At 43.9% G+C, this 25,555-nt stretch overlaps 1 protein-coding gene across 2 annotated transcripts; it reads right to left on the bottom strand.

The window, feature by feature from the left end:
- Nucleotides 1–804: 804 nt before the first annotated feature.
- LOC144142786 (aldo-keto reductase 1B-like) lies at nucleotides 805–25,471 on the bottom strand. 2 transcript variants are annotated; one of them, XM_077674513.1, is made up of 11 exons: nucleotides 25,301–25,471; nucleotides 24,987–25,144; nucleotides 19,224–19,391; nucleotides 18,764–18,880; nucleotides 16,856–16,933; nucleotides 16,653–16,769; nucleotides 14,980–15,086; nucleotides 8,625–8,706; nucleotides 6,402–6,485; nucleotides 4,512–4,594; nucleotides 805–945 (listed from the first exon to the last, which is right to left on the bottom strand). In XM_077674513.1, the coding sequence occupies exons 2-11, from the start codon at nucleotides 25,059–25,061 to the stop codon at nucleotides 903–905; spliced, it is 954 nt and encodes a 317-aa protein (XP_077530639.1). In that variant the 5' UTR covers nucleotides 25,062–25,144; nucleotides 25,301–25,471; the 3' UTR covers nucleotides 805–902. The 2 variants fall into 2 exon arrangements, with proteins under 2 accessions (XP_077530639.1, XP_077530645.1); XM_077674519.1 differs by having other exon boundaries at nucleotides 24,987–25,135.
- Between the last annotated feature and the right edge of the window lie 84 nt (nucleotides 25,472–25,555).

Raw genomic sequence — 25,555 nt, 5'->3', positions numbered from 1 at the left:
TTCTCAGGATTTTAAGTCATCACCGGCGCGCACAAGCCGGCAGATTTGAAGCAACTTCAGGCAGTTTTTTTTAGTAACATCTACCCAGAACCTACTTCGACAAGGTGTTCTCTGGAATCTCATGCCTGACAGTGATGTCCGACTTCTCACCAAGTTTGTCTCTTTTATGATTGCCAGCTTCACGGCAAAAGGCAAATTTGGATGCTTCGCGCTAGCTAGAGCCATTAAATAAGCATTTATTTAGGGACACTACTGCTTGGCCCCACAGCCACACTCCTGAAACAGCTCACAAAGGCTGAATGGCGCAAACACACACACACACAAAAAGCATGGTCAGCGGGCAGGGATTTTTTTTTTGCTAGACGGTTCGCCCTAGACGACACGGTGGCGCAGTCACAATAGGAAGAAGGAGGTGAGGGAGGAGAAAGAGCCGCTAGCTTCCCATAAGTGGCCGGGCTAAAGCACTTTGAGGGGTGTGCCAGCCGAATTTCTCCTCCGGGATCCCCGAAGGAAAGCCAACTTGGTGGGGCACTTCTGCGGCATTTGACGTTCGATATCTCAGTTGTCCTTGGTGATATAAGTGCAGTTTTTGCTATATATTCTCATTGTAAATCTTGGTCCAGAAATAGTTCGATATAAAAAATATTTCGATGTAAATGGGTTTGATATGGCTGTTTTTCTCGAAATGAGAGGTCTTTTTGACCCCCATCACAAGTACCTGCATATACACGCAGAAATGGTCAAAATCAGTACAGTTCATACAGCAAGCTACAAGCTGTATTAGCAAAGAAAGCAAGGCCGGTGTTAGAAGCCAGAACCTGGTTTATTATGAGCAAAAGAACAACACGGATGCATATCCCAGCAAAGCTATAAGGCACAGCTTTGGATACAGGCACTGTTTCTCATGGTGAAGCATGGAATGGGTAGTACTTGTGGCCACCAATCCTGCAAAGAAGAAAGACAGAAGGGGGAGACAATAATGATGAGCGACACAAAATCTGTGGCTGTCAGTTCTTCGACGTGTAACATGGGCAATACGAGTGTGCTGAATTTAGCTTGTGCATCAGCTACGTTTGTGGTTCTATCCCACTGTTAACAACTTCATGACCACCATGCGTGTGCATGCATGGTGCCAAATGAGGTGCTGGCGCAATTCCACATTTGAATATTTGTGCCTTGGCTACAACACGCACGCTCTTGGAGGCATGGCGAGCTGTTGGGACCTTCTTGGTACAACTAGTGCTTTTATCTGCCTTGCACCGTGTGTGTGTGGCTTGACTGAGGATACGCTATCACCCCCCCTCTCCCATGCAGCACATGACCGACTGACGCTCTGGCTTTTTGGATTTCTATTCTGGCCAAGAGTGAAAACGGAACAGGAGACCTCACTGCAAGTGCTTGAATGATGTGGAGACCTATACTGTCACAATATGCAAAAAGCAGACGTGCGAAGAAGTTCCACGCAACAACTAACACTTTAAATGACCAATGTGTGTCGTGTACAGCAGCGACCGTGTGGCATGTACCCCTGCTAGCATGACTGAATGACTATCACGATACCAAGCGCAGTTTCATGATGTCGCTGACAACATACCTGCACACAGTCACATGCAAATACTGCCATTGCAGAATATCGCCTTTTAAAGGGGTACGTTTGTGCTGCGTTCTTTTCGCTGAAATTGGTACCTATTGGCCCTATACAATGGCACACTAGATGGCCGCAGCATAAATAATTATACGCAGCCTGTTCTGCTCGTGGAAGTTCCTGGTTTTAACGAAACCAGAACCTGGGTGACCACCCCGACGAGACAACCCTTGTGACATGACTCTTTCAGTTGGGGGTGCATATGACGCCTGACGTTAGTGCCACCGGTGCTTGGTGGCCATCAAACATTCGCCATGATAACAACCCGAAAGCCTTCTCAGTGGGGTGACCTGGTGGCGCTGCACGCTTTGAAACCACCACCATTGGTGCACCCCTTGCTGTATGCCTAAGTAGTCGTTTCGTGCACATGTGGTATACCATACGCTGCTAGTGACACACCGCATAGTGTGCATGGCCTGATGCCAACAGTTTGGTTACCAAGCTCCCAGCACGTCACGTGGAGGCTATTGTCAAAAGGGCTTTCTTAGCTTTCTCAAGGGTGCAAAGATTAAAGCTGATTTAAAATATGTACATTATGTGACACGGTTACAATTGAACCTTTTTAGAGATCTCTCTACATGCACAGTAGCTATTTACATAGTTACTTCAGGTTGGCAATTCTGTATCATCACTCCGTTAAGAGAAATTTGAACAGGGCTGATAAAAATGGTTGTGTTTGCAATTCATCACTTATCCACTGTAATTATATAGCTTTGTTTAGATAAAAAAAAAGGAACAATGGACCAATTTTGTTAAAATGCAATGAGCAAAAATGAATAAGTTTTTTAACAGTCATATGTACAGCACCCAGTTTTAATTAGCATATTTTCTTGAGAAACCTAACAACCATTAAAGGCATTCATGCCACAAGTTATACCCGTGCCACACGTACACGAAAAATGACATTAAGTGTTTAAGGCCTTAAAATAACAAATGTCATTAATTGGGCGGGCCGTGCTACACTCGAAAATGCAAAGGCATTAAATGTGTTAGGCATGATGGTGATCATGACCAAAAAGTGAAATTCACTCATATTTTAGAAGTCTTTAACGTAGAGAAAAACGCCTTACAAGGGTTAAAACTGTTTTTTTTGTGAAAAAAAAAAAATTATGAGAAATAATGTTTTCTTAAAAATGGTGTGAGCAGTTTCTAAAAGTGGTTTCAGCATGCCGTCGCCAGCCAGCGGTAGCCAAATCCGAAAAATTTAACTCGAAGAGTAACGCGATGTTCTTACTTTTGCCTCTGTTCTAGTGAACTTTGTCTTCTTCAAAACTTCGCCACCAATTGTGCACAAAAAATCGTCTTATTTCGAAGTTCAGCTACATTTCCGCGTCAACACTCCGGTGCTGAGAGTTTCGTTGGCTTCATTTGGTGCTCATCGCGTTCGAGAGTAGGCAGATTTAAGGCGTTCGCGAAGGTAAATGAGTTGTGCGGAACTCCTTAAACCTAAAATGACATTAGAGCGAATGGCATTAGATTTTTGCGTGTAGCAGTGAATTAATGGCATTAAAACTAAGGCATTCAGCATTAATGTCATTTTTCGTGAACGTGTGGCATGGGTATTAGTGCATGAACATCACACTACAATTAACTTTTGTTTTCTCGATAAAGAAACTAAATGTGCTGTCATGGTATGCAACAGCTTGTGCAATAAAATTTTGAAAGCAGGCTGTAACTCATTCTCCCTTCAATCATAGCACCACTGAAAAGGAAACTGGTGCATATCCAGCTCCCCACAAGGAGCGTACACGCACAAAAAAGAAAACATGCTGCTGCCTCTCACAATTCACTTTCAGCCACAGCTAGTTGATACAAAACACAACTACTTTGCAAACCCAGCAGCTCACAAAGAACTACAATGATAGTTTTTCTTCACTTGAATTTTTCAAAACAATAATGGATGAAACAACACTTGATTGCTTCCCAGAATCACACTGGAATAAAAGAACTTGTATGGAATAACCTACTTAATTGTGACCTTGGTACTGACGCTGCACGGCAGCACACTTTGGGCACTATGCTACAACAAAAGTTGTGGCGTACATTAAAAAAAATAAAAAATTTGCCGTCATGAAAAATTTGTTGTTGCGTATTTTCCACACACGAAGCTAAGCTTGAAAGAAAACTGAATTCTTTGACAGCAGCACTTCTTGGACAACTATGCTGTGCCAGGACGTGCCAGGTACCAGTCTTCTACTAAAGATGCACCACTGCAGCATGCCCTCTAAGACTGCTTAGAAGAGATCCCCCACTTTTACGGCACAGTCATGTTGCCTATTGGCCAAACTACTTGCGCCCAAAATAGAGCCATTTTTAACCACGTTACAATGCAGATTGAGATGCATTTTGTCAGAGAGAGAGAGAGAGAGAGATTTTGCCAGTTTTGGTTCTCAAATAAGTTGGAAATTATCATTTCCCTGAAGTAGAACAGTGCCAGGAAAGGTGTTCACTGAGAAATATTGAGGCTTAAATGAGGGACTGAAGGGGTATAAGAATCTAACTGATGCTGTGTTTGTGGCACTAGCATGGTTCGACCATCGTCAAACACTTTCAGTCAGCAGCACCTTCCCAAAGTAGCTGTTCCATACAATGCCCCTAATATCTGGAACTGGCAGTTTAGTAAACATCAGGGCCGTACCCAGAGGGGGGGTTTGGGGGTTCGAACCCCTCCCGAAATCTTTTCCAGGCAGCGCGTAAGCAATACTTACTGTTGCTTTCGGCAAAACTACCCCCTTCCCGAAACCCATAACCCCCTCCGAAAAAAATTTCTGGCTACGGCCCTGGTAAACATGTTTACAGCATTGATAGTAGCGCTCAAGAGAGGGTAAAAAAAGGAGAGAGAAAAAAGAGAAAGAAGGAAGCTCACCAAGACAAAACAAGGAACCGGTGGTTCCTGTTAAACCCATTGATGACCTCCATGTCCTTTGGGGTGAGCTTGAAGTCAAACACCTTCAGACAGGAAAAACAACAACAAAAATACTAAGATGCAGTACATTGTACACTTGATGCATACCGATCCACAACAAAACTTCAGACAGTTCAAATAACAGTGCGGTGCAGAATACAAAGTCATTTTTCTGGTATTTGTCTGAGCTGATGGAGTGGAGTGACCCACACAGTGTCGAAATGGAAAGCTGCTCGACAAGGGATGTGCCACCAATTTCTGTGTCGGCAAGCACAGTCGACTGTGCAAGTACACCAACCGGGTAGAAGCCCAAGAAGTGTACAACGCTAGAGAAAGCCATAACGTCTTTGCATTAAACCACATAAGCAGACTTTAGACTTTAGTGCCCTAAGGCATGAACATACAAACATAAAAATATGAACATATTTTTTATGAACATATACAGTAAAACCTCGTTACAAGAGACACTCAAGGGACCCAGGAAATGTCTCTTGTAACCAAGGTCTCTTGTAGGCAATGTTGCTAACATGGGGAACATAGGAAAACCAACGAAACCGTTCCCATTGAAATGTCTCTTATAACCAAGTGTCTCTTGTTACAGTGTCTCTTGTAACGAGGTTTTACTGTACCAAATAGTCCTTTTCTCGACGCTACCAGAACTCAGTTGGTTTCTCAGCCAAAGTATGGTGCAGACACCAAGGCCATTTTACCATTCTTTCAGTTTTGTCGATGCCTTTCCTTGTGCATTGTGCTGCTGAGCCAAAGGACACAAGTTCGAATCCTAGCTACGGTGGCTGCTTTCTGACGGAGGGGAAAAGCGAAACGCCCGTGTGTTCGAGATTTCGGGGCACATTAAAGGTCCCCACGTGATCAAAATTAATCTGGAGCCCTCCACTATGGCATGCCTCATAGCCTGTGCAGCTTTGGCACGTTAAACCCCATAATCAATCAATATCTCGCACCTCCTCTCTTGAGGCAAAGTTGTTTCTTTCGTGTTCACTGGCTGCGCTGTCAGACTGCTGTAGTCTATGAAATGCTTGTCTATTGAAACAAATGCAGGCCATTACCAAGGAGAAGACGTTGAAAATCAAAAGCATGTTGCATGTATAAGATAAATGCATTATTCTTGCACGAGTAGAGAAACAAGATGGTGCTCCCTCTTTTTTGGTACAGTGCAGCAGTGATAATTTTTTTTGGAAGGGGGGGGGACAAGGTCGTTTACAAAATATGGTAGCAAAACTTTGCATGGCTTAAAGGTACAATGAAGACAAAATCTAAACTTGCAGGGTTGATAGAATGGCCCATCGTAATAACAAATGTATCATCCTTAAGGAAAACAAAGGCACAGTAAAGCGGACAAAAAAAAAAAAGAAAACGCGCGGCATTACAAGGGCGCATTTCTTGCAACTTTGCCAAGTGACATTCCAGTGGCAACTTGTGCGTAATGACTGATGTTTAAAAGCAATTGCAAAACTTAATTAAGCAAGATTGTTGTCTTTTAAAATTAACTAAAGCGGGCTGAAATATAAGACATTGTGCTTATTTCTATTGAGAAGGTACTGTGTAAGAACCTGTGTGAAATTGATGACCATACATTGAGCAGATTTTGCACCGGCCAAGACTCAGAGTACCTTTTGTTCTGTCATTTTTAGCAAGGTGAAAAAGTTAACTTCACTTGTCACAATTTTGTTCCCTTCTAGACCTCAACAACAAGAGTTGTAGTGTGTTCAGTGCAACAGGCTTTAGTTGGATTTAAACCAATAATGTACTGAGCGGAAGCTTCATGCTGTTTATGAATAGGGGGCATCTAAAATAATGAATTGTGCTACGATTGTCACAATATGTACATACATCGAGGTTGGAGATGATCCTGTCTTTCGTCACACTCTTTGGAATCACAATCACTCCTCTTTCAATTTGATAGCGAATTAAAACCTGGAAAGGAAAAAAAATGTTATTTAAAATCAACTGCAGATGAACAGCCAACAAATGTGTGTGCAGTTGGAAAAGTAATGGCAGCTTAGACACAACGGTAGCTTTCTCCATCACATTACTCAAAGCTAACAGCTTAAACCTAGGTAGCTTGGATGGCTACATTTCTGCCAATTGCACACTAGAGTACAGGTATAGCAGACCACAGGTTCCGCTCACTTTGTCTTCAGTTGACTTGATGAACATACTAGCACAAGTGGCAAAATGTTCATGAGCATTATTCATTACAATTTCCAACTTGCTCTTGAGTCGCTCTAGCAACTTAAGTGCAAATGATGCCCCCTAGTGCCATGAATGACCTGAAAACATGTTTTACAAACTGGCCCCACCTAATCATCAACTAAACTGCACTGACAACGGGACTTTTTTTGCGTTTGTGCTTGAAAAAACGCACATCTGGAAATGGTGAGCCTGCATCTCAAATACCTTGGTGTTTGTCCCGATATTTTTTGCTACACAAAATGCAAGAAAAGCAGAGGCAATGCTACCAGGGCACAACTAAAAGGTACAGCCAGGGATGACAGCCTTTTACTCTGAAAATTCAGTCTTCCGTTGAATACTCTTAGCTTCAAAAGTGCAGGCTCAACAGAAGTAATGCAGGAGACAGGGAGCTAATCTAGGGACTTTAATCCTTAGTGCCCAGCATTTCGTTTCCCTTGTTCAGTCATTTTAAAGTCAACGGTTGGGAAAAGAATTGAAGAGAGCCTTTTATACAAGGCCAAGTGACTTGCTGCTACATGTAACCACCTGCACGCTACTACTGTACTGAATGGGGTCAGAAATACAAAAGGGCCAAAAGACAAAAGCCGCAGAATGTTAGGCATTTTGCAGTACTCACAGTTTTGCTTTTACGTTTTTCGGTGGCACCAATGGCATCTAAATAGGGAACAGAGTCTAGGAATTGACGTTGTGGCGATTTTAAAGGCCAGGTTTTCAAGCAAACTTCCAACATAATTGTACCAGGGCTACGAAACTACCCCTTTTTATTTGCTGGAAAAGAAACTTGCTTGTGAAGAGACCAGGTACCACAGTAAAATGTGCTCTACTGTTTCTGCAAACCCACAGTTCTACGACAAGGTCCATAAGTAATGCTAATATAGAAGTTATAGGTGGTCCTTTTGTGGTGTGCGGCAAAAGAAATAAAAAGTTTGATCATGAGCAAGTTAGTATTCTGTTCATTTTCGTTTTTAGAAACTTTTGACGTACAAAGTGAAAATTGATGGTGTGAAAGCAAAGAATATGCCAGTACAAGCCAAATTTTTACCATAAATATGTGCTTTTTTTTCAGAATTGCTTATGGTGTTGCAGCTCGTGATAATAACAGAACTTCTATCCACTGTCATATTTTTAAGCATTACTTCCCTATTTCTCCTCCTTATCCAAAAGGCAGTGCATGAAGTGGCAACATGCCAATTCTCCCCACAGCTATCTGCTAACAAGGTGATGTGCCTGCAATCTTTTGGGACAGCCAGGGTGTGATTTGATTCCTGTCTTCAATGCTACAATAACTTTCAATTGAGACGCTACATGAAGACACTGACTAAGCTCAATGAGTGAATTTCCAGACAAAATTTTGCTAGCAGCAAAACACCAGGCTACGTACCAGTTTTAAGAACACAAAGCATACTGTAAAGTTTGGCTGGACTGTCTGGCCACATCCACAGTACAGCCTAGGCTGAGTGCCTTCTGACTTCCATCTCTTTGCTTCGGTGCTATGAATGACGGACTGTGTGTGCCACATTTTCCAGACTCAGGTGCTGCCATCACAGCTGTTCACATTTTTACAACTGTAGCATCTAGGCTCTTGTTTATCACTGGCTCTTCCGACTTTGTGGAAATATAACGATATGTAGCTGAAATCTTGCTTTATTGCGTCATGCTACTATGCTGTCTGCATCTCATGTAGTTTCCACGAAAATAAATATGAGGCATTGCTTCTGAAATGGCATTTGTATATCTTGGCACACATACGGGCACTTTTCTGGTCATCCACAAATATTTTCAACCAAGAATCCAAGATCCAGTCCTGTGCTCGGCATGTTTCTCAAATAATCGAGGCCACCGATAACAGATATGTAGTACCTGGGCTGGAGTCTTGCCATGGGCTTCAGCAATGGCCTTAATTGCAGGCTCTTCCATGAGGAGTGGGTCTCCAGGCTTGGCCCTGCAAAAGGAGCATACAGGTTTAACTGCTGAAAAAGCCAGCAATGGTTACGCCAAGATGGCAATCAGTCTGCTCTCAAGGTACAATGAACACACCATCAAGAGCAGATACACATGCACACACATATAATAAACAGAACATTGTATCTTCCATTCCCATTGAGAGAGAGAGAGAGAGAGAGAGAGAGAGAGAGAGAGAGAGAGAGAGAGAGAGTGCGCTGCAGGTTATGAACACAACCATCCTTCAGAATGTCTTGGTCACACTGACAGTAATGCCTTTAAAGCTAAACGGCCGCCGCACTGAAGCTACACCTGGGGTCGTTAATGTGTGCCAAGGCTCATAAGGAAAAGCAGCCATTATATTAAGAAAAAATTTACACAGCTCACACTTACACTTCTTGAAACACTGTTTCAGTAGTTTTTATCATATAAGCTTTCTTTAATTCAGCTCCATTTTTTTTTAAAGTGAAGCTTTCTATGCCTTATTGATGGTGTCGACGGCTGAGCAAAATGCACTGCAGGAAAGCCAACTTTACACAACAGTACGACGATGATAACTAAATCTTTCTAAGCCTCACTGATGGCGCCGTTCGCCTCACTGGTGCCATCCATCATTGCGCCCAAAACGCAATGCAGAAAAGCCTACTTACACAGTGGGTTTCCACAAAAACACATCAAGTGCCTTAAAAAAAAAAAAGCTTCCTGTGACCGGAATGGACCCATTCCAACACGGTTGAGGCAGTTCGAACTTTAAACTTTCATCAGGTTTCATCAGAGGAAGCTTCGCATTTTAACCATCTTTCTCTTAAAGGGGTTGTGAAGAGAAAATGCATTTGCCTTTGCTTAATTTTATCTGCTTGAAGAACCTTTCAAGAACATAAAAGAACATAAATCCAAAATATTTTCACATTTAATAGCTTCTGGAATTTAGGAGACGCCTTTGAAATGCTTGTTTTGAGGCGCATCTCAAGCGACTATGCAATATGGTCAGTCGGCAGCATAACTAGCAGTGACGTCATCATGTTAGGAACATTTGAGTTAAACGTGTACATTATTTTGGAAAGCTGTAAACCTGATATTTTAAAAATAATGCATCCCATATTTGTTGCTATAAACTGCTCCTATCCACGTGACCGGCAGCGTGACTGCTTCAGTTGTTTGGCAACTTCCGCAGCAGAACTCGGGCCTACTGGCTGTTTGTACACAGTTTCCCAGCTGAAGTTCACTTTATTTTGCCAAATTCTATTCGGAATCTTACCTTTTTTCGTATCAAACGGCACAAAGCTGCTCAAGCGAAAAAGAAAGAAAAGAAAGAAAGAAAGAAAGAAAGAAAGGAGCGATTCGAACTTGAAGGGTCAGCCTGCATTCGGGTCAGCCTGCATTGAAGCCGGACACTTTACCCACTTCACCCCAGATGTAAACAGCGTGCGTGGCACAAAACTGCGGCCTTAAAGCAGCTCCGTACTTGTAGCCCAGCACTCCTGTTTGCTTTCACAAATTTTTATCTACCCGGAGCTTTAACTGTTGAACGCTTCTGCAGTAAGCAAGATGGGGGAATACCCAATTGACAAAACAATGTTAACAGCATTGTTTATTGCAGGAAAGCAATTGAACTGCATGATGGTGGGACTTGGTGACACGCGTACCACTGCTTCTGGTTCGTTATTTTTGCGTTTGAAGAGTGAAAGATGGGTTGGTTTAAATTTCTGACTACTCAAAGCTCTTTCGATAAACGTCTTCACGTTGTAAATTCCCATCCTAAGCTTTCGGTCATTTATCTCGTCAGTTCAGGAAGTTCACGCTTGTGTAACTCCTATTAAAGGCTATGTGAGACAGTCGGCAAGATTGAGCAAAAATACCGGCTAGCACAATGATAGTTTCGACTAGTGCAAAACAGTGAACAGTTTACAAATACATAGTTTACTTTAAACATGGTTACTTCTGCCTGCACCACTCGCCCGCATTGCTGACTAGGAGTTCGGCCATGCTGATCAGTCGTATCAGAGATCAGACGTCGCCCGTACAGTTGTGGGCGAACTTCATCATGGCGCCGATGTAGCTGTAGCTGACCTTTTGCGAGCCCGCTCTACGTCGACATGGACAGACAAGGGGAGCTATGATTGGCTTCTTAACATGACGTCACTTCATGAATTGAAGAGGATAGGCTCGATGAAACTGTAACGACATTTTTTTTTAACCTATTTTCCGATATCGTGCAATGAGACAGCTGTGCATAGTTTGTTTACAAAGGTCCCACAATACTAAATACCCACACGACACGATTTTTTTCAAGATCTCTTCACAACCCCTTTAGGAGCTTTGATTTTTTTTCGTAAAAAGTACTTTGTACTGAAAGTGGAAAGCTGAGAGAGAGAAAGAGAGAGGGGGAGAAGGAGGGAGTTAAAGCATCAAAGCATTGTGCAATAGCAAGCACCCACGATCTTACAACTACATTTCTTTGTATTTGAAAAATATCTAGTTATCAGAAATTCTGGACAAAAAAAAAAAATAATAATGGGGTAACTGATCATTTTCACGAAAGTCAAAAATCACCCAGCCATGACAAATTACTACCCAATTGAACGAAACTTGGTGCACATCATAGCATCTTTGTTTTACCAAGCTGTCAATTCTCAGCTTTTTAGATTAATTTCCTACATAATTAAAACCCTGCTAGTATGAACGCAGTGCACATACCTAATGCCCAGTGAATGTAAGCACAGTTTTTCTAAGGTGTTCCACCGTGCTAATAATCTTCACATTTTTGTGAAGGGAAAAGACATCTTGCTGCAACCACTGCATATAAATCCGGCTATGGAATTCAACAAGATGTAGAGTTAAAATCATCCAGGTTTGCCTTAAATCGGTTGTTAATTTCTGCTGTGGTGTTGAGTGTGTGACTGAGCACCTTTCATTCTGTCGCTAGTGCAGATCAATAACCAAAACAAAAGCCAGACATAAGCTCCACAAAGCTGAGCATTCCAACTAGACCACCTGCAACTGCAGTTCTATTGGCCACCTGCAGCAATCTGTTGAAATGCACGCAGAACAAAGAGAGGGGGCAGAATGGGCAGTGTCCCAAAACTTTGTTTTAGATCCCCACCATCACCATCATCCTGTCTACACCCACTGCAGGGCAAAGGCCTCTTCCATAGATCTCCAATTATCCCGGTCATGTGCTAACTGTGACCAATCTATTCCCGCAAACGTCTTGATCTCATCTGCCCATCTAACTTTCTGCCACCCCCTGCCACGCTTGCCTTCTCTAGGGATCCACTCTGTTACCCTTAATGACCAGCGGTTATCTTGCCTTCGGATTACATGCCCTGCCCATGTCCATTTCTTCTTCTTAATCTCTACTAATATGTCCTTAACACGCGTTTGTTCCCTGATCCACTTACCCTCTTCTTGTCCCTTAAGGGGGGACACTGGTCTTAAAACAACTTCTTTTATTTTCAAGTAAACTTTGCAAAAATTGTCAGTCTTGCTGCTTTCTTCCCATTTATTTCGAATATGCCATTATTTTTTCAGTTGGTAGATTAGTTCCTAAGATAATTAGAGATAATTAGCCATTTCTGGTCAAACAATAGACAAAACAGTGTTGGTCATAAAACTGTAATCTTTATATTTTCCAATACTATGAACCATGGTGAATGCAATAATCAAAGCAGTTTTTTCGATGCATCACTTGAAACTAATTTTACGGCTCATTAAACTTTGGTGGCACCAGTGGCAAGGAACTACTATTTTGAATGCCCATTTCAAACACCGAAGTTTAATGAGCTGTAAAATTAGTTTCAAGCGATGCATCAAAAAACTGCTTCGATTATTGCGTTCACCAGTTTACTTGAGTATTCAGCAGTTTACAAAGTTTACTTGAAAATTAAAAGAAGCTGTTTTAAGACCAGAGACCCCACCTAACAAATCCCGGTGCCGCGCAATCCCCACCCGATAAAAAAAATAATAAAAAAAAAATTGCGCGTTGGTAGAATTGGGGTGCGGCCTGATCCCAGCAACTATTACTGGTAATGCACTCCCTCACCAGAGCAGGATTGGCCACTCTGGTGTAGTACTGGCCCCAACCTTCCATGACTGCGCCAATTGTTTAGATCAGTGGTTCTCAAACATGGATGTGGACTTCAGCCCCGCAACGCTAGGCAGCTTCATTTGCATGCGCACAGTTGTTGAAAAGGGCATGATACTGGCAGTTGTCCCGGTCATTCATTCTGCTAGGCGCAGGCAGAGAACTGTTCGAGCCACCAAGGGTACATGCTCGCGATATTTGTACTTTATTTAAACCACAGTTGCTTTCTATATCCACTCAAAACCACTACTCCCAACATGCTTTGCAGCAGTAGTGGCACAGTGAAGATTCCAGCGAAGTTGGTCTGCTCCCCCATGAGAATTAATGTTACTTATAGTACTACTTTTTTTAAAGACGATAGTCTTTCTTGGGCTGCTTAAACCCAGAAATTTTGGTCTGTCTGTATGCCTGTCTGTCCGTCTGTCTGTCTGTGACTCGATTCAGCCACCCGGCCAAAGCAAAACAATGCCTGCGCAATAGTCTTATATAGTCACAGCTATATCTACCCGTCTATGTCCAGTGTAATGTTCATACTTGTCAACATTGTTGAAGAAGAACAAGACATTACGCAAATATGAGACAACAAATCAATACAGAAGTGATATTTGCAGTGTTCCCTTATAAAAAAATCAAACATGCTTGACTTTTGCGAAATTAAATACTTCATCAACTGCAGAAAAAGAATTCACTCCGCCGTCGCCTGCTGTCGCCCGCGCCACTATAGCTTCTGGCGCCATTTTAAGAAATCAACCGGCAACAGTTACGCAAGGTTCCACTAGGTAGGCTCCACGTTCTGCTTGCAACGCACGTGGAGTAGGGAAACGCGGTTCTATAAACGTTGAAGTAGGGCGCCTGGATTCACGCGCGTCTTCACCGTACGGCAGCGTTCGCATCGAGACACCTGGTTTGGAGCAGTGGAACGCGGGAAATTTAAAATGATTTAAGCAAACCTTTGGCGTCTTTACCTTGGGAGGTGCGCGACGCAAGAGGAACAACATGAGAGGTGAGCGGGAAAGCGAAGGGAGGCATTTACTTCGCAAAAGCCGATAAAGACTATCGTCTTTTGACGGCATTTGCAACGAAAGGAGCAGATACGCGGCCAATTTTTTTTTTTTATGCCAACCTTACGGGAATTTGGCTTTGCAACGCAGCTTGAGTGCCACGAGGTAAAGCCAACACAATGGTGACTGTTCTACAGGAAAACGAGCCCGACGTGCCTTGTGGCAAACATACTTTTTGTAAAGATTTCAGTCTGGCAAAAGTATAAGAGGGGTATTCGCTGCAGTGGAATAGGGCTTCGTAGACCTTAACAAAGCATCTACCCCAAAGGGTCTCCAAATGCCCAGTTGAGCAAAGCTGTGTTAAGTTAATGATTTTTGAAACTAGAAAGCCACAGATGAATTTACACCACCTGGGCACCTCGAGGGTGCGTTGAAATGTCATACACAAGGGAGTAATGGCATGGCTTTCTGCCTTCATTACAAATGCAGCCGTCATGGCTGCCATTTGAAATTGGGGGTTCTACTCAGCTGCAAAAAGCCTTTGCCCCCAGGCCACCGCGGTAGGTGCTGAAGTCACTTAAAGGCCATAATAAAGCCACTTGGCCGCATAATAAAGCCAGAATAAAGCTGCATAATACAGTTGTAAAAAAGGGTTGGGTGAGGAGCAGAGAGACAGGAGGCCACTGATCATTCCGAGGAGCTGCTAGTTCTTCCTTCTCTTTAACTACTACTGCAACCTCTTTTTTTTACACTCCCCGGAATACGCAAACACATCTCCACAATCTCTTTTTCTACAAAAGCCACAATGAAGCCATCATAAAGCTGCCTAATGAAGTAGCTTGTGAATGAAATAGCAATATTGGATGCTTGAACTAACTCTGAACACACACTGGCAGGCTCCCGTGTCAACACTTCGACACAAACCTCACGTTTCCCTGCACATATTAAAAACAGAAGATGACAGTCTATGGCTGGCATCTGTGGTAAGTCAAGAGTGCAAAATGCGGGGCGAGTTGGTTCATACTATGCATAAAAAGCACCAGCGAAACAGGGCGCAGGACACGAGAAGGAGGAGCACAAACACGCCACTGCATGTTTGTGCTCCTCCTTCTCGTGTCCTGCGCCCTGTTTCGCTGGTGCTTTTTATGCACTGTGGCAAGTCAACTCGTATACGATTCTTGCAAGTTACCATGGGCGGTCGGGGGAACCAAGAGGACTATAGCCGGTAACTTTGATGTCGTGCTTGTTGCAGAAGTCAATTAGCTCGCTCTGGTTCAAGTAGGGGTGGCATTCGACCTGAAAAGACACAAAAGTTTGACGTACATTTTTGAAAGAGGGAAAGGGGTGACACAGACACATGTGCACACACACGCAAAGGCATACAATTGAACGTTTCCCCGAGTAAAAAAAAACTGCATGCTTACTGAAGCCACGCTTATTTCACAGATCAAGATGAAGTCCTTGCAAGTTAGTGTTCCACCTAATTTTGCATAATCTGTTTTATTGTGAAAGCACATCTACCTTACCACCCTGGACTTCGCGGACGTAAGATAAAGCCTTAGCAATGGTGTCACCACTGCTAAGGAGCCAGCTGAACAGCACAGCAGAAGGGAGGGAGATGTTGGTATGTGTCAACCTGGCATTAGGCCGCCGGAAGTTATGTTTTGAGGTCCAACATTGTTCAATGGTACTTGCAACTTGGCATACAAAGAGTATCGCGTTACTTGGCAGGCTGCTTAACGTTAGGGCAGTGGCTGTGTTATGCTTTTTTAAACAGCTAATCAACGCAATCATTTCAGTGAGTCAACAAGTTCAATCAATCAATCAATCAATCAATCAACCAACCAACTACATAGAGCCCAAGCACTAGGAGGGTCAACCACAAGAAATCTGTGTGCATACTCTGAAGCCTAGCAAAGTGTTTTATATATACCCACAGAGAAGCAAGCACCCGCGATGGGGTATCGGACAGTGCTTTAGAAGCAGGAGCAGATGCTGCTTTTCCACGAGTCCGCAGTTGGTGCAGCGAAACCGCCTGTTACTTTTTTCCTTACTAACCTGGTTCGCACAATGTAGTTCACCCAGCTCACACATTTGTTTCTATTTTGTGCTCCCCAATCACAGGGCCCTGTTGCTGGCAAAGAAGTCCTCGTTACATTTTCCCTTCTCTCCTATTGCATGTTTCACACTGTCTGGTGGCAGCTACAGATATGCAGATGGCTAATTCAGCGACCGCTTCTCCTAGGTACTGCCCATTGTGATGCTGGGCACTAAAACCTGTGGCCTTGAATTACAGGGCAGGGCTAACAGCATGGTCCCAATGCCACAGCTAACTCAACGCAGGCCAAAAGTCAATTAACAAACAGCCCACTCTGTCAAGACCAGCTCCCACCCCATTTACAATCCCATTATGACAGTACCCACAATTACCTACACCGGCACACAATTGCAGCACCTTAAATTTTGCCCACTTACAATTGCAAGAAACTGTATGCCTCATCCAACTCGGCATGTCAGTAAAGTGCTACTGTCGCTCACACCAAAGCATGAATCCCTACTGATGCTTCCAACAATGTGTAGCCACAAAAATACTAATGTCAGCCTTTTTTTCTCTCCATACTACCTGCCTCAGGCCAGCACTGAGTGAAGGAAAAAGTTTCTGGCTTTTGTCTGCAGCAATTTTTCCTGCTGCAGAAGGCAAAGAAATTCAGCACCTGATTTCCCTACAAGTACAAAGCTGATTCCTGTAGCCATTTGGCTAATTTTTAGGTTTCTTTCTTTTTTTCTTTTTTGAAGAGAAGCAAACAATTGCCAACTGAAGCAGCCGCCAGCCACAAAAACCGTAGACTTTGCATCACCCACCTGCAGCATTGCCGGCTTGATTTTGGCCGCCTCCAGAAGCCGCACAAGCTGGTCCTTGTTAAAGTTGCAGACACCAATGCTCCGGGCCAGTCCCTTTCCCACACATTCTTCCATGGCCTGTGCACGGAAGCAGAAGGGGGAGAAAGTACGACACCTATGTGCGGCCAGCACACCCGACTGTTGGCTGAAGCTCATAAACTCACCGCCCATGTTTCGAGGAAGTCCACGTCACTGAAAAGGAAGTTGCCAGCCTCGTCTTTAGGGAAAATGTCGCCGCCTTCCTGCAGACCATTGCAAAGCAAGAACAAGAACACAGCCTTCAGGCATCACCTAAAAGTTCTCATGACAATTCTTATAGTTGAAGCCACAAAGTTGGCAGAGGGGAAATTATGAAGCGGCATAGCTTAGTTTGTGATGTCAACTGTGTGCGGAGGTCAGAGCCCGTATATGGTCAGCCAAAGTCTGGATACAGTTTCTCTTGCTTGAACCAACATGATTTATGATTGTCTGATTGCGCTTGTTGAACAAGCCTTTTGGAAGAGGCTGTAGGGTGTGCATTACCAGCCTAAAAAGTTCAGAATTATCAGCGAGCCTTTGCGATCTTTCTTCTTCCCGTCTCAGGAAACGGAGTCAGCCTAGTAAGGTGCTCCACCAGTTACGGCTGTAGTGGACGCGCACTTCACGGCTCGCTGAAGGTGCCTTTCCCACGCTTGCTCGGGCATTTCGTGTCACCTGAGCCGCCGGATGTATAACGCGTGACTTATCGTGTTCTACGCCTGCGCCACCGCGCCATCGGGGACGGGGGGAAGGGGTCACCATTTCTCTTTGCTTAAGGGGGGACACTGGTCTTAAAACAACTTCTTTTAATTTTCAAGTAAACTTTGTGAAACATATCGGACTTGGTGATTTTCTCCCACTGATTTCAGATATGCCGTTATTTTCTCAGTTGGTCAATTAGTTCCCAAGATAATTAGCGATAATTAGCCATTTTTAGTCAAACAATAGACAAAACAGTGTTGGGCCTAAAACTTTAATCTTTATATTTTTCAATACTATGAACCCTGGTGAGTGCAATAATCGAAGCAGTTTTTTGATGCATCGCGTGGAACTCATTTTACAGCTCAATAAACTTCGGTGTTTGAAATGGGCACTCAAAATGGCTCCTTGCCACTGGTGCTACCAAAGTGTAATGAGCTGTAAAATTAGTTCTAAGCAGTGCTTCAAAAAACTGCTTCAATTATTGCACTCACCAGGGTTCATAGTCTTGGAAAATATAACGATTACAGCTTCATGCCCAACACTGTTTTTTCTATTGTTTGACTAAAAATGTCTAATTATTGCTAATTATCTTTGGAACTAATTGACCAACTGAGAAAATAACGGCATATCTGAAATCAGTGGGAGAAAATCACCAAGACCAATAAGTTTCACAAAGGTTACTTGAAAATTAAAAGAAGTTGTTTTAAGACCAGTGTCCCCCCTTAATAAAGGCACTTGAGTTCCAGCAACCGATCGGTGTGTACATTTTATCGTTGCTTGTCATCTGACGCTTGTCGCTTGTCATCTGTTGCAGCCGTGAAGAAGTCCAGAAGCTGTAGGCTAATGTAACTGTTTACTTCATAGCGAGAGATGAGCCGAAGCCAAAGAACAATGCCCCGACTGGCGAGGTTACAGTACAGGACTCGAGCAGAGTGAACGCATTGATTCACTGCTCAAACAGGAATGGGTTATAGCGCTTGCAGGGGTCGTATTTATACCCAAAAGCGTCAACAGTCAAAACAAGCATTCCCTCTAGATTGTGCACACGCCACGAACGTCACAGACACACACAACACTCTTTCCAGAGTTCGTGAGCAGTCGGTAGTAGTGGCGCACGCCGAGTCCGAGAGAGGGGAGAGAGGTGACCGACAGGGAGGGCCTGCCTGAGAGGTGCACGTAGTGGAGGCTTCGTCACACAGCCGAGGAGTATTGAAACGAAGCCCAGCGGAGGGCTCAATCGTAACACCACCCTTAGTTCAAGGTTGTAAAAACAGAAAACTGTCTCCAAAATCAAGTGAAATCAAGTGAAACTTTTCACAATTTTTTTTTTTTTTTGCAAATGTCGATCTTACCTGGTATCCAAATGGCCAATGCATAAGGAAGAGGTCGAAGTATTCTAAGCGCAGTTTCTTCAGAGACAACTCGCAGCACTCAAAGACTTTGCTTCTGCTATGGTAGGTGTTCCAACACTGAAATGTTCGGATAAAGGCTCATTTAGTCATCATCTTCATGCTAACCTTAGCCATCAGTTTCTACAGCCTGCTTGGAAACTAATGAAAGTCACAAACTGGATAAACTAGTACTTTGCTCCTCATGCATCTTACAAAAAAGGTTCATAGTGCAAAAAAAAAAAAAAAAAGAGAGAGAGAAAACATTTTTGCATGCTAACATATATGCAGAGAACTGTAAAAAAGAGTAACTGGGGAGAGCCGCTCAACGTAGATCTCTCACGAGACCAAAAAGGAACAAATCGATTTAAATGGATAAAGAAAGCGAACTATGAATTCGAAGTTTGGATCGCACACGACGTACCTTCCCAGTGATCCAGAGGTCCTTCCTTTCCACAGTACCATCCTTGACCTTGTCTTCAATGGCCCTGCCCACCTCCTCTTCATTTTGGTAGGCAAAAGCGCAATCAATGTGCCTGTATCCCGCATCGATGGCTGTCTTGACAGCCTCGTACACCTGGCCCGGCTGAGACTGCAAGGTTGAGGATGAAGAAAAAAATGGGGGGAGAAGTTGACAGGTTGGCTCAAAGGCGGAACCAGCACTGGATTCTGAAGTCTGTAGTACTAAACATTAGGGCTCCTGTATTTTCAAGGTAGCCCAGACCCCTGTTTACAGGGGAAATGAGAGCCTCCTTACCACCCTCTACCTAGACCCTCACCTCTTCACTCTTTTCTGCTCCCATAGTGGACCAGGCTCAACATGAAACTAACATGCTCCCTATGCCTCCCACGATCCCCCATGAAATTCCCTCTAGCTGAAAAACGGTGTCACAAGAAGATGTATAACCACCAGCGCACAAATGTGCACTACGTGAAGAAAGGCTTTCTTCCTTTTTCCAAGGTGAGCCTGGCTGCTCGTAACAATTAAAACCTGATCATTCTAGCTTGCTAGTATTGGGTCGGATATCAGCAGTCGTCGAATAACTGCAGCAAAATCCTAATTGTTCCCAATCCCCTTTTCATTTGCCAACTCTAAGAGAAATTTCAGCATTCTTGCAAAGAGCCAGATGCAGAAAGCACGTGTACACAAAAAAACATTTTGAATTGAGGGGAATTACAAAGGTGTGTGAGCACATTTTTCAAGTTAAAAAATGCCAGAAGGGGTACATTGCAAAAAAAGAAAGAAGACATGCCCACCATGTAGTCCGCGTGTGTGTATATAGTTCTATGCAATCAGCAATGCCTACTACGGACTTCCTAAGAGTGCACTTAACATGTTCTGCCCGCTGCTCGTTTGATTTCAGCAGTGCAGATTCTGCAAAAAAACTCCTCTGAAGATTTGTGTGCATAATAAAAGATTTTATAAACATTCTTAGCTGAAATAAGAAATGCATAAACCCGATTTAAGTGGGCGTGCATGTTCCAACTGGCCCTCCAGTATTCCAGTTTCAACTCCGATTCTGGTGGCGCATATACACCTTTGAAGGTGCCCTCTCACACTTATAAAACTCAATAGCATTGCTCAAATGCTAGGTTTCTCAGGTTGCATAACAGGGCGTTGTCCGCACACAAGATATAGTGAGACAAGTCTGTCACACGCCAACACCAGTGCACAGTTGGTTCCCCGTGAAAAGGCATCGACATACCCCAAACTTGTTACGCCGGGGGCTGGTGCACCCTGCAGGCCCCGCGCACCAAATGGTGGATGAGAGCGAAGGGCAAGAAGAAAGCAAAGCAAAGAGGACCTCCGCTACCTTGCAAAAACTTGGCTAAACATTGCCCAAGGCCCCGACGAGCTCCCACGAATATGTGGTAAGTGAGGAAACAGCGCTTGAAACATACAATAGATACTGGGGGGCATGGTGTGTGTCTGATATATCTAGAAGGGGGCGGATCGGTGTGCAAGCTAGTTGGTACATTTCGCCAGAAATGAACCAACTACCACACATTAGAACCATTCTACACTTAAAATCACTGCTTAACCAGAATAAACGCCTTTATAGAACAGCTAAAAATAAAACGCAGTGTCTAGAGTTACGTCCGACGGAACCCAAAATCGAAAACTAGAGTTACGTCCGACGGAACTTTAAGCCAGTTTCTAAAATTACGTCCGACGGAACTCAGAATTGAAAACTAGGGTTACGTCCGACGTAACTTTAAACCAGTTTCTAGAGTTACGTCCGACGTAACCCAAAATTTAAAACTAGGGTTATGTCCGACGGAACTTTAGGCCCGTTTCTAGAGTTACGTCCGACGGAACCCAAAATTGAAAACTAGAGTTACGTCCGACGGAACTTTAAGCTGGTTTCTAGAGTTACGTCTGACGGAACCCCAAATTGAAAACTAAAGTTACGTCCGCGCGTGTCCTGCGGCGGGAACAGAGCCCCGGCCGTCGTCGTCGCTTGAGCGGTCTGTGTACGCTCCGAGCACAGGATAGTTAGACGGAGATGGAAAGCTCGAGTGACTTGTACGCACTTGGAGCTACTGTCTAACTTGAACTTCGAAGTTTTTCCTTAAGGATTCATTCTAATGTAAATAGTTGTATAGAACGTCTTCGTTTCCCTTCATCAAATCCAAACGCCTCGAGTTCGTCAATTCGACCGCCATCTATCCGAGACCTTCAACCCCATCGCCCCGCGAGCCTCCTGCCAGATCAACTGGAGCCCGGGCGATTGGGTTCCTGATCGGCACCGGACTTCGGGTCAACGAACATCACAATCTTTACTAGGGGCGACACTTTTTTTTCTTTAATGCAGAATGCCACCCAGGCCAGTAGTCAGGGGGGCCAGGGCCCCCCTCATCCCCCCTTTACCTCCTCAGGAAATTTTGATTGGGGCGTGGGTGTTCTCCAGCAGGGCTCCCGCCATGCCGCTGCACCAAGAAACTTGCCTGCAGCTGCTCACCATGTGCAATACTAAGCAAGTCTTTCCGTGGCCGTGTCTTAACGGCGCCTGAGCATATCGGCCGAAGGACCGTAAGCGACACGGAACCATCACAAAAGAGCAGAGGACGCCACACCCGGCAGTCGGCGCCCGCTAATCAGAGAAGGGTGTCTGCGCTTCAGACTTCTTCAGCCCCCCGCGTGCTAGCACCAGCCGCGGCAGACAGCCTTGTAGCAGCTTCCTTGAAAAATGTGCTTCAAGTAAATAACAAACCGAGAGATCAGAACAATTATCTCCGCACATTTATAAAGTTTACTGAGTGGTTTCCCATCTACGGCATGCCCACCTATGTAATCTCCGTAAAATGTACATGCAAAAATTAAGCTTGGGTGTTTTTAATGCCTCGAGAGTTACGTCTGACGGAACCCCAAATTGAAAACTAAAGTTACGTCCGCGCGTGTCCTGCGGCGAACCATTTCCTTCAAGAGAAAATTTCAGCTTTTCACTTCAATATCATTTTGCTGGCATCTGAATATAAAGTGACTGTTTGCTCCATATCACAAACGGCCGTAAAAACCACCCACTCTGCCCATAATAGTAGCGACTTTGATAAAATACGTTTTTCATTAATCAGCCAGATCAGTTAACTAAAATGTATCGACATTTTTTATTCTGTGAAGAAATAAAGGAGTACCAGGGCATTCGCTTTATTATCACTAAGCAATTATTTATTATTAGTGGTAGGTAACTGAACAATCAAACTTCCGATTTAATGCTTTAGTCACGATTAATTGTTTTAACCAGTTCAAGCTTCTGAGCAACAGAAAGAAAAATGTCATGTTGAAATTATACACAAGCATGCCGAGTATCTATTCGTGTTCAAATAACCCGCCTTACGTCAAGACAGAAAACGATGCCAGTATGCGAAAAGATGGCAGTGATTAAAACCGAAAACAGACCGGAAAATAGCTACTCAATAATATTTCATCGACAACATCTCAACTCGTGTATCTTCATGCCACAGGGCAAAATTTCAAATAAAAACTACAAATATACACGGTACAAAAAACGACCAGTGGGCAATTATACATACCGTTTTGCCGTTGTATAAACTATTTCTGTAGTAAGAAAAGCGCGATTAATTGGCGCCATCGGCACTTATGGCAGGCGCTGATGTTCCTATTTCTAGAAAAAATGTGAGTGACGAACGAGCTGATAAGCGTCGCGTCCGCATCATGCGCCGTGATGATGACGTACTTACCTCATCCGGAATGTGTCTGAACAAGTGTATGAGCATATTGATCTGATATGTACTACTAAATTATTTTTGGTCATTTTTTTCTAAAAAAAACCACACAACCGAATAATCCATGCATAATCGAATTAATCGATGCCAATTAATCGGGTTGAAATATTAACTGACACCCAACCCTATTAATTACTCTTGAACCATGTAAATTGGTTCAAGAGTCTTCAAGAGCTGTAAATTTTTTGTGCTTTACGTTATGCCAGACGTAACTCAAAACATTGGCCTAAAGTTCCGTCGGACGTAACTTTAGTTTTCAATTTGGGGTTCCGTCAGACGTAACTCTAGAAACCAGCTTAAAGTTCCGTCGGACGTAACTCTAGTTTTCAATTTTGGATTCCGTCAGACGTAACTCTAGAAACGGGCCTAAAGTTCCGTCGGACGTAACCCTAGTTTTCAATTTTGGGTTACGTCGAACGTAACTCTAGAAACTGGCTTAAAGTTCCGTCGGACGTAACTCTAGTTTTCGATTTTGGGTTCCGTCAGACGTAACTCTAGACACTGCGAAAATAAAAACAACCCAAAAGCATGGGAACGGCACAGCCATGCGGGACTGAACACATTATTAAAGAACTGAATAAGGCCAAAGAAAAACTTTTTTTCTGTTGGCTTGATTTAAATACTTCGCTGAAATCCAAACGAATTCTGGCATGTTATTTTCGCAGTAATGAAAGTCGAGCTAGTTGGTATGGTTGGAAGCTTCGAACAGCGCTAACATGTGAACAACAAACTATGCAAAAAGGCAGCATTTTTGAAGCGTCAGATCTTGCTTAAAGGGGCCATGCAAACAAAATACAATTTGTTTTATTCAAAAGATTAGGTGTTTTATAGTGCCCCCAGCACTTGTCCGGCAGCAAACGATGCTTTATTCACTGAGGAATTAAACAATTTAATCCAACATTTTGATTCTCTCGCTAAATCGTGTGTTTCACGACGTCTGCGATGACGTATCCAGAGCAGGTGCTCAAGCAAACGTTAGTGCGCTGTTTAATCGGCAGCCAACTGTGAAATGCCTAATTTACCATCAGTCCTACTAGATGGTGCCACCATACCGCTCAGAATAGCTGTCTGCATCCACTATGTTTCTGACCGTATTTGCACCTGGATTGTTTCCGTTACGGCTGGTAGTAATCGTTTCGTGAAACATTGGGTATGCTTGACAAACAGGGTCATGGAAGACAATGTCGCTTACACCAATCGGACAGTGTCGTGTGATACAACCCCAAAGTGCTGGACTGCTGTGCAGCTATAACCATAGTGTGCGCAGTACCAACCGCAGTACACACTTACGTTTCTATGTTTACGTGTACTTTTGCAACTTCTATTGTTTACCCCACCATTCTTACTGCTATAAAATGATTATGCATTAAATTTAAGTGCAAGAGCTCGTTCTGCAAGCTTATGAGCCCTGCCTAACTTGCGTTTTCTTTCGCCGGCCTCAGCCATTCGCACTGCTGCCATCATAGGTTTTAGTGCAGGAAATGAGCTAGTGGGTCGCATGGCCATTCTCTTCTTTCCTAATTATACAGCTTACATTAGTTAAGTTTGCGTCAGAAGTGGTGTCAGTGTTATTCTAACGAGGCAAACTTTTGAATCAACCAAACTTGCATTGTCTGCATGGCCCCTTTAAATTCTCGAGCACACTTGTCCTCAACTTTTCCAAACACCGAAATGTAAAGACGTTAGGAGCTCGAGCGGGAATTCGTGAATAGCAGCATGGGCCAGTTTTCGCACGACAGGTGGCTAGTATTCCGAGATTGCCACTTATTTGGAGGTTGGAAGCATTCCTGTTTTTCGGATGGTGCATGCAGAAAAGAAGCTAGGTCAAAACTTCGCGGTTTTTTTTTTTTAAAGAAAAGCACTGTCGAATATTTTGTTTAAGCGATCACGGCATACGCGATGTTGTTGTTCATTCATGCCTATGTTGAAGAAAGTATACCTTCCAAGTTCCGAGGCCTACGGCAGGGATCTTGTATCCCGACGAAAGGGCCACAAGTGGGACCTTGCTCGCCATGTCTCCGTAAGCGCGCGTGAACAGCTCCGGGCACCGAGTTGACGTTCTGCCTGAAGTCTGTGAAGGCTGCAGTCCTGCAGTCACTTAGAAAACGGAACAATCGCGGTCAGCTCGTGAGACCGAGGTACTTCGTACTGTAATCATGCACTGCTTTCAAACGAGCCCGATTCAACCGTCGCGCCCTGAAGATGTCAAACATACAGATGCACGCACTGAACTGTTATCACAGATGTACCTACCGAAAGATGCTCAGGTGGATTCGTCGGTGTCCTATGCAGCTCCCTCACGAGTTGCTGCAGCTGTTGTACACTACAGAATCTGCTGGCAGACGGGCGGAGACAGAGCAGGGACGGGTTTGGCGGAGAGCGATTTCGTCGGCACGGTGGTTATCGTCGGTGTCGGTGTGTGGTCACGTGGAGTGGACTATAAAATCGCCGCTTATGTCCCTAGCCCCCTAGCTCAAATCCCTACGTCCCTAGGCTGAGGCAGTTCAT

This window comes from Haemaphysalis longicornis, unplaced genomic scaffold (assembly GCF_048455015.1).
Source record: "Haemaphysalis longicornis isolate Haplotype H1 unplaced genomic scaffold, Haemaphysalis longicornis Haplotype H1 scaffold_1, whole genome shotgun sequence".
Classification (NCBI taxonomy): domain Eukaryota; kingdom Metazoa; phylum Arthropoda; class Arachnida; order Ixodida; family Ixodidae; genus Haemaphysalis; species Haemaphysalis longicornis.
Note: the sequence above shows the minus strand (reverse complement) of the source record. Positions and strands in the feature narration are given on the sequence as shown.

Bases quoted from the DNA above. Each gene is read 5' to 3' on its own strand.
- LOC144142786 (XM_077674513.1), bottom strand. From the start codon at position 25,061: ATGGCGAGCAAGGTCCCACTTGTGGCCCTTTCGTCGGGATACAAGATC. The intron at 16,934-18,763 runs GTAAGATCGACA...AATGGTCTGCAG, and splicing joins ATTGGCCATTTGGATACCAG to GAAGGCGGCGACATTTTCCC. The intron at 6,486-8,624 runs GTACTACATATC...TTTCCTTTCCAG, and splicing joins ATGGCAAGACTCCAGCCCAG to GTTTTAATTCGCTATCAAAT.